Below are 14,904 nucleotides of genomic sequence, written 5' to 3'. Positions count from 1 at the left end.
AACTCTGTTACGTTAAACATTTGAAATTGCTTCAAGTAAATTGATATTTTTTTATTTTAAAAGTCTCCCAAACCTATTTAAATCTATTAGTAATAATACAACTTTTTGCTTTAAACAAAATCAATTGTAAAAATCCTAATTAGCACGTTAGAATCTGTTAATTTAACCCTAAACTTTACAGGTATATCCTCTGTCATATTTTATTTTCAGGAAAATAGGGTCTATCTATTTAACTTCAGAGTATGTCTTACATAAAAGAAGAGATATCAATATAGTTTTCAAAGAGTTATTACTTAGGCTAGGGCATAGCACTGGGCCTGGAATATAGTAGGTCCTTAATAAATGCTAGTTGACTGACTGACAAAGAATTTCCTTGGAACAAACCAAATAGAATCCCCAAAGCTATTTTGAGGTTTCTTGAAAAGAAACTTTATAATTTCTTAAAACCAACAAATACTTATTGAGTTAAATTTAAGATATGAATCACTAGTGTGACATTACAATTAATTTTTAAATCTATGTCATATCCAAAAATTACATTAAGTACCAAAAAAAAAAAAAAAAACCCAAACTACTGTGGCACACTTGTTTTTTTTGAAAAGTTTCATATATACACACACATACATATATATAAATGCATAAAGTGTAAATAATAAAAATAAAGCAAATACTTTAAAAAATAAACCAGTTGAGGTAGTCATAAACAATATTAAAGATACACTTATTTTGACTAGTTATATGATTACATAGTATCTGTTCCAATTCTGCTTGGTTTAGCCATATATCAATCTTTTAGGCAACGTTGCCATTTGGAAGCAAGACAGAACATTCATTTAAGAACTAAAAAAGTGAGCAATTTTTTATTGCTTTGTACACTCACACACACACACACATATATATATTATGCATAATATATATGCATATGTACATAGTAGATGTATAGATATGTGATAAGCTTTACATATACATGTACATACATATATTCATAGAATTAATTGTTTTCTTCTTTAAAAAATTAAATCTGTAAGAAATAATGAATTTTGATGAAACTCTCTTCAACCATCTAAGTTCATTGATGATTCTGCTTAAAAGAACAGCTTTTTTCCTAATGCATAAAATAAGATTGCGCTTTTAAGAATTACTGGCTTTAATTTCAAACTGTGAAAACTAACCTGGATACTTTTATAATAAAACTATTATGGGAAATTTCTTAGATTTGAGTTTTTCATCTTCAGAACGTATGCATTACGCTACAAATTATGTATTCAGCCTGGAGGTCCTCCTGTATTTGAATTGGAAAAGCAAGTGTGCCTTCATAAGGTCATGTCTTGAATGTGTAGGTAGAAAAAGAGTATAGTTGGGAACAGAGCCATCAAAGAAAAACAGATAAAAATTTATGTGGTGCACAGAGAAAAGCAATAGATTTGGAGTCAGAGAAATGTGGATTTGAATCTCATTCTGCTATTTAACTAATTGTGTAAATTTGGACAAGTCACTTAACTTTTCTGGATCTCAGTTTCTCTTATCTAAATAATTGAAATGTGAACTATATTCTCAACTTGCTGTACTGGATAGAAAGCTACCTTCAGAATCGGGAAAACTTGGGTTCAAATTCTGCCTTAGATAATTGTAATCATTTGCAAATAATTTTATACCTCTCAGATTTAGTTTCCTAATCTGGAAAATGACGATTATAATAGCACCTATTTCTCTGCATTGTTTTGAGGGTTAAATGGGAAAACATGTCTAAAGCACTATGTAAACTTTAAAATTCAAGATTAACATTAGCTTCCACTCTTCTTATATCTCTAAATGCCATGATACTAAATTATATTTTGACCTTGATTCACATTTTTTTAAAAAAAAGATATACCAAATCTAGAAATTTATATAATTTGATGCTTTTGTGTCTGTACTTTCCTTCTTCCATGCAAGGTTCCTGTGAGAGGGTATCTGGGATTCCCAAGGTAAAGGAAATTGAACTAGGGTCATCCTTAGTCACAGAGGAGGATTGAACTGAATGTTTTTTCAATGTTTTCCCTTCATAGAGAAAAATATTTCTAGTTATAAAATATGCCATTTAATAACTGGATATAAATAAATTGTATTAATGAAAATGTTTTGGCTAAATAGAAGGTTTTTTTTAATTCTATAGAATTGAACTAAAGTTATAAACCTTCCAAACTGTATTTTTCTCTGTTTATACTTTTCCTTCATTTCCTATTTAAAACCTTAATTTAAAAGATGTATTCATATATACTCACTTTCCTCTTTTTTTGTAACCACAGAATGACAGCCTTAAATTTGAATTTCCTGACTTGTCACAATCTTAACTTTTTTTTAAAACAATGAATTTAATTTAAGCAAATTTCCAGCTATTTTTATATAAAAATTTCACCTAAGAGTTTTTGAGTAACAACATTTACATTTTACCCAGTTTTTTGGAATATATATTGAGCCACTCATCTTTATTTATTTATATTACCTGTCTTTGTTAGTCTAGTAAAATAGTTTAGTAACCACATAGCATTCTTGATAGCATATCATAGAAATGTTCATAGGTAAATAGGATTGAAAAATTGTCCATTTACTAGAACACAAGAAAAAAAAACTTGTAGATTTAAAGCTTGAGTGGACCATAGAGATTATTTAGTCCAAAACTTAATGAAACAGAGTCAGGTAAAATGTCTTGCCTAAACTCATAAGACTAATAATGAGCAAAGCAAGGAATTAATAAGTTCAGAATTCTTTCCCTTTCACCGAAGCTTCACCAGTGATTCAATAGCTTATATAATATTAAGAGATTTAGATCTGGAAGAGACCTCAGATATTATCTAGTTTGTCTCCCTTATTTTTAAAATGAAAAAACCTTTTTTTTCTCAGAGTGGGGGAGTGACTTTTTTTAGAGTTTTTGTCCTGCATTCTTTTCCCCTTTAGTATAATGGCCCTCCTTTCCTATAGCATATATTATCCTTAAAGAAAAGCCTACAGGCTGCTAAAATATGATTTAACTAGTCAATTCAGTGAATAAAATTATCTAAGCCCATTTAGTTGATTGATTTTTCCATCTTCCCATCAGAATAGTTGTGTTATCTTATATCAAGATAATCTACCTAAGACATTTTAACATCATTCTTCCTTCATTCCCTTTTTCTCTTCATCCAGGAGATTCTCAGTAGTGGGTCACTTATTCCCACTTCATTTATAAAAATTCATGTGGCACCATTAATATTTTAGTGACCTATGACAATATATGTTCTATATTAAGTGAGCACACTGTAGCTTTTGAGTTTAATTAAGAATGACTAATTAAGGAAGGAAAAGCATTGGCACTCAGTCAGGACACCCTGCTCCAGGCAATCTTAACAAGACATGATGACTTGGTTTTTATTTAATGACACTTGGGGCAAATAAACATTCTGGGACTGAATATCCCCCAGACCTGGAAAGGTAGAATTGATTTAGAGCAACTTGGACCTTGGATTTTTTTTTGTTTATTAAGCTATGACCAACAAAATGACTGGTGAAAGAACTTGATGTCTTTGTGAATAATGGTGACACAAGAGATTAGAGAGGTGTGGTAGTCTACATTATGATCATATTTTAGAAATAAGAGAATAGAAGCTGCTGCTTCCAGAAGGCATCAAAGACATTTCCCTTAACTCAGTGATTATTAAAAGAGGATTGGATCAAAAGGAAATAAATTTATGGACTCATCTGTATCATTTTTAAAAATCACAACTCCCTCTCAAAAAACAACAGCAGCAGCAACAGCAACCTACAAACCAATAACCAGAAACTATTAATGCTTTTTTTTGCATGAGAAACACAGCATTTGTTTACTCTGTATTTGGCAATGGCAAATTGAATTTCAGTGGAGTATATGAGGAATTTAAAAAGAATGTATTTAACCTGAGGACAATTAGAGAACTACTTAGCTAACTTGTCAAGAAGATGGTCTTTTCACCATGATCAGGATTTCTTTAGCATCTCCTATTCACTTATAATCTATACATTTTTGGAAATAATTCTGACATCCCAAATCGTAAGTTCCAAAGATATTGTTTTTAGGGACAGCTAAGTCGTGCAGTAGATAGACCACCAGCCCCAAAGTTAGGAGGACCTGAGTTTATATCTTGCCTCAGCCACTTAACACTTTGTAGCTATGTGACCCTGGGCAAATCACTTAAATCCAATTACTTCAGCAAAATAAATAAATAAATAATCAAAAAAAAAAAAAAAAAAGACAGTGCTTTTAGATGAATTGTGTAGACCGAGTAGTTAATCCACATTGCTTTCTTTCTTCTTACTTGATTGTTTTTCTATCCAGTACTATTTTTGCTTTTTGGCTAACCTTAGTATTGCTTTGGAGTAATTTGGCTTTCCAGAAAATGGTAAAATTGATTAGTTTTCATATGTTCTTAAGTATTAGTGATAATATGGTGGAATTGATAGAGAGCCTGGTCATGAAGTCAGGAAGATCTAGGACCAAATTCCACTTCTGACGCAGGCTGACTCTGAGTGTTGGAAACTTTCTTAACTACTCAGTACTCTCTGGAGAACTCAAAGGCTAAAAGTCACAGAGAAAGTGACTTACTTGCATTGGTAGAATGAGTTTCCTTGCCCAAGAAATTTCTTATATCAGTGAAATCATAGGTTTTGTCCCTACCTGGTCTATACATATTCATGTCTATGTATATATTATTTCTTTACAATAATCACTATTGATTAAGACTTCAGAACATGGAGAATATAATTGCTTAGACTATTGCTAATCCAAATTTTCAACTGTCATTGTGTACAATAATGGTATAAATATAGGACAACAAAAACAATTCATATTCTAGATGAGAATGTGAAGAGAAACTAGTTCTGGCAGAAAACCACCTTTGACATAGTCTTCTCTTGTCTTACTGTTCTGGTTTCTACATGGGGTCCAAGTGTTTATTTAATGTACTTTACCAGGATATCCCAGTTAAAGCTTTGACAGATTGTTTACATTTCTCTCCTGCCCAGGGGCAGCTAAAGACGCGTTACAGGATAAGTGAGACAATTTGGCTGCCAGGAGAAGGATATGCTGGTTAGATTATTAATGTAAAAATGAACTAAGGAGAGTTCTGGAAACTGCCATATGGGTCAGTAGAGTGCCATTCATGTCCAGAATTCTTATCAATAATTCTAGTGTAAGTGAAATGAAAATTCATCAGCAAAAAGGAATAATGGGAAGACATAAACATGTCTATGATGTTATTGAAAACTATTCTTTTACACGCAAAGATTCCCTGCCTACAATCCTCATTAGTTTGTCAAAATTCCTACTGACTTCTTGAAATGCACTATTGAGCCTCAGGTTAAAAATGAGATCTGAAAGAGGAAAACGAGATAGGGTCTGCCAAAATGACATTTCAGTTGTTGGGATATAAATTTCTTTTTCTGTATCTAGATATTTAATTTTCTGCTCTTTCTTGAGTTCCTCTTATGATTTTATAAAGCAATATACTTATATTTTTTGCTCCTTTCATCTTCATCACTCAATGTCGCCATCTTGTCAAGAGAAACTACATGGTATTCTACCCTTGTACCTCTTTCTGACCACCCATCCTTCATATTCTCTTTATCTTTGTTTCTTCACCAAGTGGCTTCTATCGTTTGTGCTAATATTATGCTAATATAGGGAGACTTATTTAGTTATCCTAAGAGAGAAGTATTTCTTTAGGTTGGCTTCATGTGCTATGAGTTTTAATGTTTTTTGGACACTGCCTTTTGTTGGAAGCTCTGATACTTTAATTAGGATTATGTTCAACCTGGAATAAACTGATTATCAAGTAATAAAAGACCTATATAAATATATATATGATATATATATGTATATGCATTCTTGTGTTCATATTTGGTTTCTTTATTGTGTTCTTAGTGGGGAAAGTTATGATTGTTGAGGAATCATTAAATGTTTTTGAATGATGGTTATTGACATTGAGAGATATCTGGGGTAGAAATAGTATTTTAATATTAAAAATAATTTCATATAAATATTAATGAAACCAATAATTCTGAGACTTGGTTTGTTATTAGAATTGTGCTCAATTGTGTTCAGGTAGTTAACCATGAATACAAGATGGGGGAAATTTGGTTAGAGGGAAACTTCTCTGAAATAGATTTGGGGGTTTCTAAGAAAATGAATTCCATGTAATTTAGCCAGGTGATATTGTAGCCAAATAAACTAAGTGGATCTTAGTCATACTTTTCAGGAACAAGAAGGTGTTAGTCACTTTTCTGCACTGATCCTATTCCATTTGAAGTTTTGTGTTCAGTTTTTAGTGCCAGAAGTGAGAAAAAACCATAATAAGTTGAAGACCATACAGAGGAAATGGTGGATGGTAAAGGGTTTGGAACCAATACTAAATGAGGATTTGTTGAAAGAATAGGTGATGAATAGCAAAGAGAAGCGTCATAAGTCACATAATAATCATGTTAATATATCCTAAAGTTTTTCATGTGGAAGAGGGATTTGAATTTTGTTTGACCTCAAAGATCAGAACTGTGAACTATATCACTTGATTTACTACAATGAATTCTGTCTCATTGGAAATTTACTTTTCTGTTTATTTGGTATATTACAGTAAGGAATTCCATTTGTATAACAGTTGGAAGAGGGCTTTTGAAATTCCTTCTTACCTTGAAATTCTGTTATTTTGATTCTGTGATCCTCCTGAAGAGATCTAATAAACTATGACACTAAGCAGTATTTTCTATACCATTTATCAAGAGAGAAAGTGAAGGCCAGAATGAGGGCATGGTGTATTTGGGCTTCTTTGCTTGTTTGAGTTTTATTATTTTTTGTTTGTTTGAATTGTCAACCTTGGCACAATACCTGGCACATTGTAATCACTTAATTAATTCTTATTGATTTGATTTGAGAAAATTTTCTTTATTATCAATTAATCCTTCAAAATTTATTAAGTATCCACTATATGCCAGACACTTTTTAATGAATGACACAATATCTACTTAGACAAAGTTTAAGGTCCAAAAGAGGAAAACCCAACTTTATGGAGTAGTTTCCTTAGATATGTTGCTATTCAAGGAACTAAATAATACATTGGCTAGCACTAAGCACAGTGCCATGTAGGTGCTAAATAAATATTTGATTGATTGGTTGCTTAGTTGTGTAATAGCTCTTTGGATCTAGAGTCAGGAAGACTTGAATTCAAATTCAGACTCAAAATACTTACTAGCTATGTGTCCATAGGCAACTCACTTAACCACTATGTTTCCTCCTTTGTAAATCAGGATAATAACAGTATTTGTAAAGAACTAAGTACAGTTCCTGGCTCATGTTGCCACTATTTAAATGCTTATTCCTTTTCACCTTTTCAATTCAGTAAAAAATCTAACAGAAGGTGATTTATTTACATAGTACAATGTAGATTTTATTGTGAACAATTCACTTTATCCCCTTAAGACCTTAGTTTTCTTATCTAGAAAAGAAGGAAGTTGAGCTAAGCAACTTCTAAGGTCCTTTTTATGCTGAATCTATAAAATACTAAATATTAATGCAAGAATAGAGGTTTATGTTTCACTTTTTTTGTTTTTTCCCATTTAATAGTATTTTGTTTTTCCAATTACACATATAGTTTACAATATTACAATAGAAAAATTTTGAATTGCAAGTTTCTCTCGTTCCCTTGCCATTCCTCCCTCCTCCCCAAGACAACAAGCAGTCTGATATAGATTATACATAACATGTATAATCTTGACTTGTGACAAAACATTTTCTTTTTTTAAAAAAAAAACTTAAACTGTGAGAATTCTATAGCAATTTAACTCAAATGAATAAATCACTTATTTTATATGTGGAGTGGGGCTAAGAGTCTCCACCTATAATGGGAAGGGTGGATTCTCAGTATGAAAAATCACCCACAAGTATGGAATAACTGATAGCTTAAGCGTGTTAGAGGTTATTATCACATAGCTAATAGACATGAGAAGCAGGGATTTGAACTAGGTCTTCCTGACTCCAAGACTGCTTCTCTAGTCACTAGCCTGACTTCTCTTTTTAAAAATATATAGAAGAGAAATAATTGATTTTAAAAAAGAAATTATGACCATCGTATTTCTAAGTTTTTAATACCATGCTGTTCTATAGTGAGATGAGACCAAATTGGAAATTTAGACTTCTTATGGCTTTAAATATTCACATTGAAGAAGCCTAGAAAGTTGGAGATTCTTTTTTAATTTTAAATAATATTTTATTTGTCCCAAAATGTAAAGACATTTTTAAACATTCTTTTAAAAAATTGAGTTCTTAATTTTCTCTCTCTCTTCCCTCTTCCTTAAGAATTCCATTAAACAATTTGATATAGATTATATATGTACAATCATGTAAAATGTATTTCCATGTTAGTCATGTTGTGAAAAGAGAAACAGACCAAAAGGGGAAAAAAATCACACACAAAAAATAAAGTGTATGCTTCAGTTTTCATTCAGACTCCTTCAATTTTTTCTCTGGATGTAGATACCATTTTTCATCATGAGTCTTTTATAGCTGTCTTGGAATAGCTAAGTCATTCACAGTTGATCATGTACAATATTGCCATCTGAGTACAATGTTCTTGTTCTACTTTCTGGAAGAAGTTTTTTTTTTTAAATTCAAAATATTCCAAAGAATTGTAGCATGCAACAGACACTGTATATTTCACCCTCTTTCAACTAAGCAGATAGGGAAAAAATTCTTGTGTTGTACCATCCCAAAGAAAGTTACAGCTATCCAGGTTCTCCCAGAGAGAGACAGGAGAACAACAAATATGAGTTGGCACTGGATTAAGCACCTGACTGTGTCATCTTTAGACTTTTTAAGATATGTGACATTCTAGAAAATATCAAGATGATCTGCCTTGTTATATAGCACTGCAAATTATTTGTTAACTCTGTGCTTCCAAAATAAGGCATACACATTTTGAACCATATTATTTACAATTAGACTGTGGATTAGTATCAGGATGAAACATAAATGAGGAGCTCAATTTTTTATATTCATTGAGCCTTGTAAAAAGTCAGAAGCTCAGAGCTGCCAAACTTTGGTCATCTTCTAGCCCAAATTTCAGCAATCTGAATAGAAAAAATTATAGCCAAAGTAATCTTCCTCAAATTTGCTACCATTGTTATGGTTCCATATTTCTTATTATATTTAGTCTAATTTCTTATGCTTATCCTACTTCTTTTACCTATCCTGTCCCCTTTATAATATTCTGTTTGGCACTATTCCACAACATTAACTTTTTGCTGTAGTCTGAACTGAATGTGTTGCGTCTAATTCTTACATTATGCCTATGCTTATATAGTCCAGAATGCCTTTCCCCAGCCCCTTCCCTATGGCTATCCAAATTCAAGCTCTTTCTCCAGAAAGTTTTTTCTAGCTATTTCTATTCCTAATGGTCTCTCCTTTCTTTTACTCCTGCCCTATTTGTATTATGTATTAAGATATTGTTGTCTATTACTCACTGTTTTATGTTATGGACTGGAGCCTTGGACCTGAAGTCAGAAGACCTGGATCATATATGTGACCTTAGGAAAATCACTCAACTTATATCTGTCTCAGTATACTCATAGGTAAAATGGTGATGATGATAATAACATCTATTTCCCAGGGATATTGTGAGAATAAAATGAGATAATCAATGAAGCATTTTGCAAATTTAAGGCCTTCTGAGATTATAGTTACATATTTGATTAGGACTTTAATCCTTAGTCTGAACCCCTCATTTTCAGATGAGTAAACTAGGATTCAAGCAAATTAAGATATTTAGCCAAGAGCTCACTGATAGAAAGTATTAGAGATAAGATTTGAACTAAATCTTCAGATTCCAAAGTTGATTAGACTTTCTACTGTAGAACATTGCCTTTTCAGGATTAAAAGTGTGTTGGTTTTTGTTTTGTTTTGTGTTTTTTAATCTATAATGTCTAGCACATTGCTAGCATACATCCACAGGTGTTGAATAAACATTAGTTGATTGAGTTATAGTTCTCATTTAGTTGATTTGCTTATAATAGGCTTTTATTTTATTTTATTTTTTGCAATAATAACTTTTTATTTTTCAATATACAAGCAAAGGTAGTTTTCAATATTTATCCTTGCAAAACTTTGTGTCCCACATTTTTCTCCCTCCCATCTCCCTCCTCTTCTGAATAGCAAGTAATACAATATAGGTTAAGCATGTGCAGTAGAATAAGCATTTTTAAGTGACTGATAATAATCTGTAAATATTTGTATGATCTTGGGCAAATCACTTCCTCTTCCATGGATCTCAGTTTTTTTTTATTTGTAAAATAGATATTGTACTGATGATTTTCAAGATGTTGATTTTTTTTCTAGCTCTAAATTCTATTTTCCTTCCTCCTATGGAGAGTGAAATTTAAATGTTAGCAGTCTTCTGTTCTCAATTAAGGTTTATATTCGTTGATGCTAAGCAACACTGCAGATGTGAAATAAGTTGTGACTTCTACATAATAAATAGTAACAGCTGTGCAATTAGGTAACAAACTATGGTGGTAAAAATGAAGTCTAAATTAACTAAAAGTAAAGATATAATGCATTTAGGAGGTGTTACTAAATTCTAGCACGACTGCAAATTTTACACTTTGTGCAGCTCAAGGCAATGATAATTTGCCTAGTGAGTAAATACATGTGCAGCCCTTAATATCACCTGTCTGGAGTATTGCTTGATTTCAGCCTCCCAATGGATAATATGATTTAGAAAAAAAATCTTCAAAAATGAACGCTGTTTTTTCAGGTAAATTCTGGCATGGTTTTTCCTCTTCCAGAAATATTGTTACATGCACACACACACACACACACACACACACACGTTCCCTACCCCCAACAAAAATAATTTGTCTGGAAGTAGGTATATGAAACCAGAATATATGCATGCTTATAAAAACATATTCTACATATACACACATATGTATATGTATGTATATATACCTATATTTACAATGTATATGCACACATCTGTTCAGCTAGGTGGCAAGTGGATAGAGTGCCAGGCTTGGAGTCAGTTAAGACTCATATTCCCTGAGTTCAAATGTGGTTTCAGACATATACTAGCTATGTAACCCTAGGCAAGTAACTTATATTTATATTATATATGTCTTTATATAATATATTATATTATATCTTTGTAATATAATCTTTATATTAATATATAACTCTTTATAGAGATGTAACCAGAATGACAAAGTATCTAAATAATGCATACCAAATCATCAGTAATCCATTTTCCCTTTGAGATACTGGATTGATGACCTTGAAGAAAGGAAAGGTAAAACTTTGTCATCTTCTTTTTCATGCAGCATCTTAGTAACGCCTGGGAATCTGTTTCCTGTGGGAAGACAGAAGATCAAATGATGGCCTCTGATCAAGGACGGAAATATATAAATGCATTTTCCACCAGGACTCTGGTCATGTGAGACTCTTTCAGACAAGCATTATGATTTTTCAGAACACTTCAGAATGACGTGGGATTTACCATTCCTCTACATGAATCTCTTCATGAATGGGAGAAGGACCTATTTTTGTTGTGGTACAACAGTTGGGAGCAGCACCAAGTGCATCTTTAGTCACTGAGCATATTCTTGTTGGATTTCACCCAACTAAAATAATTTTTATATAAATAACAGTTCTACCTAAATTATTAGGTAATAAATTATAATCAATTATTAAATATCTTAATGCAGAATTTTTAAAAATTTAAATGATTTTCCCCCTGTATTTTTGAAGATCCAGCAGACCAGTATTGTTTTTCCTGTGATGACTTGCTTTGGAATTTTGTATAAAGAACAGGTACTCAAACATTTCTCTTTCTAAATCACTAAACAGAATTCATTGATATGAGACAAATCAGTAAAAGCATTACTATTAATGTTAGTTTAATACCAAGGGAAAACTAGTCAAAACTGTAAACGCTCATGGTGACAAAGTTTGAAGTACTCTGATTTTGTTACTGTACTAAACCTTGTTTTGTGTGTTTTGTTTTTGGTTAGCTTGCTTTAAAAATTGTTACTGTATGAAACATAGTTTTATGAGAACAAATTATATTTTTATTCAATAATTTAATTTTGTAAATGCCAAATGGATAATGTGTTTTGCTGCTATGAACTTTTAGCATATAGAAATGCTGCTAGTGTAAAGGAGGCAGTAGAGCTTAATACAAAAAGGAAACAAACTTGGTTTTAGCTAATTGGCTTTGCCTTAGAATTTCTGACTTTTTATTTTTATTTTTTATATATACATACTTATTTTCCTTTTGTAATGCATTGGGAGTTTTATTCTGGGAGATTCTGTGTTCGTTTGGTTTTTTGTTGGTTTAAAAAGCATGTGTTGCACCTTCTTTTATTTTTGGGAGATCTCTGTGTTGTTCATGTTGTCTGTTCTGTTTCGGTCAGTAAATCAATTAATCAATAAGAATTTATTAAGCACCTACTATAAGCCAGGCGCTGTGTTAAGCACTGGAGATACAAAGAAAGGCAAAAACAAAAGAACCCAGGTCCTCTTTTCAAGGAAATCACATTCTAATGGGGAACACAATATGCAAACAGTTATAGTGACAAGAATAAATTGGAGATGATCAACAAAGGGAAGGTACTAAGATTAAGGGAGATGGGGAAAGGCTTCTTGTTTTATATTCCGGCTGATCATTCCTTAATTCAACTTTTACATATCTGATTGGTGATCCAATTGTGTAAAAATGTATGGTTCTGAGTATTGCCATACTTAGCTTTCACAGATCTGCAGCTATAGAGGTAGAACACTGGTATTGATAGCTAAGCCTGACTTTGCTGCCTTAATAATATTTTGTGCAGGCTAATCTGCACTTAATTTTTGATATGACAATGTACTTAACTGCCTTGTAGAAAAATAAATTTGTGTCCCTATTTTACTTATCTTTGATTTTTCTCTCAATTTCTTTCTTAGATAATATATATAGTATAAGAGAACAGAACTGTTCTATAGTATTTCCTTTTTTAATAGAAGAACTCAAAACTTTCTAAACAATTTGATAATCTAACACTTGAGTGAGTTATGTAGAACTCAGGCTTCATCCTCATTTTAGAGAATGTGGAATCAAGGTATAGAGAAGTTAAATAATAGTTCATAAAAGAAAAATAGGCAAAAATCATGGACTATTAGAACTAAAATGTATGGGGATCATTTGGCCCAACCTTCTCATTTTGTGATAGAGGAAACTGAGGCCTAGAGAGTCTAAATGACTGAGGTAGCCAATAATATAGCCCAGACAGGTCATCACATCTGCCAACTGCCAAAATTATTACACCACACTTCCTAGGCCAAGTTTCTCAATATTGTCATCAATCATAATTTAAAATTTACATATCCCACATTAAGATTTTCATAATGAATGATAATTAATATTTCGACATTTAGGGTATTTGTCAGAGTTAACTAAAATACCCTAAAATCATTATTTAACATACTTCAATTATTCCATCTGATATAATATTTTAAAAAACAATCCTGTTAATAGTATTTTAAAAATATTTTTGCATAAAAAGTACATTTTTCAAAGTTCATATTAGTTCCTTCACTTTCAAAAATTAAGTAGCTCATGCAGTGTTACTGATCAGTCAGATAATATGGAGTCAAATCCAGCCATTGTATAACAATTATTAAAATAAATATAGGTGACAAGTCTGTTGGTACTTGACACTATGCAGAACAGTAATACTTATCCTTCCTCATTATGCTTGAAATTTAAATGTTTCTTTATTATGATTCTATAAATCAACAGAAGTATGTTTTCATTGCACATAAAAATACAACATATAGATTCAAACGTATATGATGTGCATATCTATCTGGCAAATGCATATTAAATTTCACTAGCCTTAACAATCTTTTTTGTTCAACCTAATATTCTAAAATGGGTAAATATGTAATAATATTAGTAAAATCAAAGTTGTAAACTCATCATAGATGATTATCTTTTCTGAATGGTTATCGCAAAACTAAGCTGCACATAGGGGAATCTTAGGAATGTGGGATACTGATAGGATTCTAATTTATTCCCATGCTTTTAGTTAATTAAGACTACACTAAGTTTTTCACATAAGATAGATAAATATATTGTCATTCAATCATATTTTAGTCACATCTGACACTTTGTGACCCCATTTGGGATTTTTCTTGGCAAAAATCCTGGAATGGTTTGCCATTTCTTTCTCCAAGATAAATAATAAAAGACCTTTTAGAAAAAAGGTTCATAGCTTCCTTGGTAATTATATGGGTTTTGCATTTGAAAGATGGCTTAGAGACCTAGTACAGTCCTGTAATTTAAAGGTAAGTAAATTAAATTCCAGAGATGTTGTCACTCAATATCTCCAAGCTAATGACACTCATAATTCTTGGCTTTTATTCTAGGATTCTTTGATTCATATCCACAAATCCAATTATTCCAATCTTTCCTAGTAATTAATAACTTTGGATGAAAAATAAGCACTAGGACATGGAATCTGAACTCATCACAACCGAGTAGAGGACATAAGTTTCATTAATAAGCATTAGTCAAAGATGTCAGATGAAGTGTACAAACTAAAACAATTAGAAGAAAAACAGTTAATCCAGCAAATTCTTTTATAGTAACTTTCTCTGATAAAAGTGTTAGATCCACGACATATAAGGAATCAATGGAAATTTTAAAGAACAAAATCTACTCTCCAATAGATAATTGACTGGAAGGTATTAACAGGAAGTTTTCTTTTTTCCCTTTATTTTACTTTTTTATATTCAAAATATATTCATAGTTTTCAACAATCAGCCTTGCAAAACCATGCATTCCAAATTTTTTCTCCCTCTCTTCCCCCTTCCCTTAGACAGCAAATAATCTA

At 31.6% G+C, this 14,904-nt stretch overlaps 1 protein-coding gene across 4 annotated transcripts in view; it reads left to right on the top strand.

The window, feature by feature from the left end:
- The window catches only part of MYB (MYB proto-oncogene, transcription factor), a 38,173-nt gene extending 25,226 nt beyond the window's left edge, over positions 1–12,947 (top strand). For all 4 annotated transcript variants that reach the window (XM_031964233.1, XM_031964232.1, XM_003769474.4 and 1 more), the window contains one exon: positions 11,353–12,947. In XM_031964233.1, the coding sequence (XP_031820093.1) occupies positions 11,353–11,469 (117 nt within the window). In that variant the 3' untranslated portion in view covers positions 11,470–12,947. The remainder of the gene's footprint in view (positions 1–11,352) is intronic.
- Positions 12,948–14,904: the final 1,957 nt, after the last annotated feature.

The sequence above is a fragment of the Sarcophilus harrisii genome, chromosome 4 (genome assembly GCF_902635505.1).
Source record: "Sarcophilus harrisii chromosome 4, mSarHar1.11, whole genome shotgun sequence".
NCBI lineage: Eukaryota > Metazoa > Chordata > Mammalia > Dasyuromorphia > Dasyuridae > Sarcophilus > Sarcophilus harrisii.
This window is presented reverse-complemented; position numbering and strand designations above follow the sequence as displayed.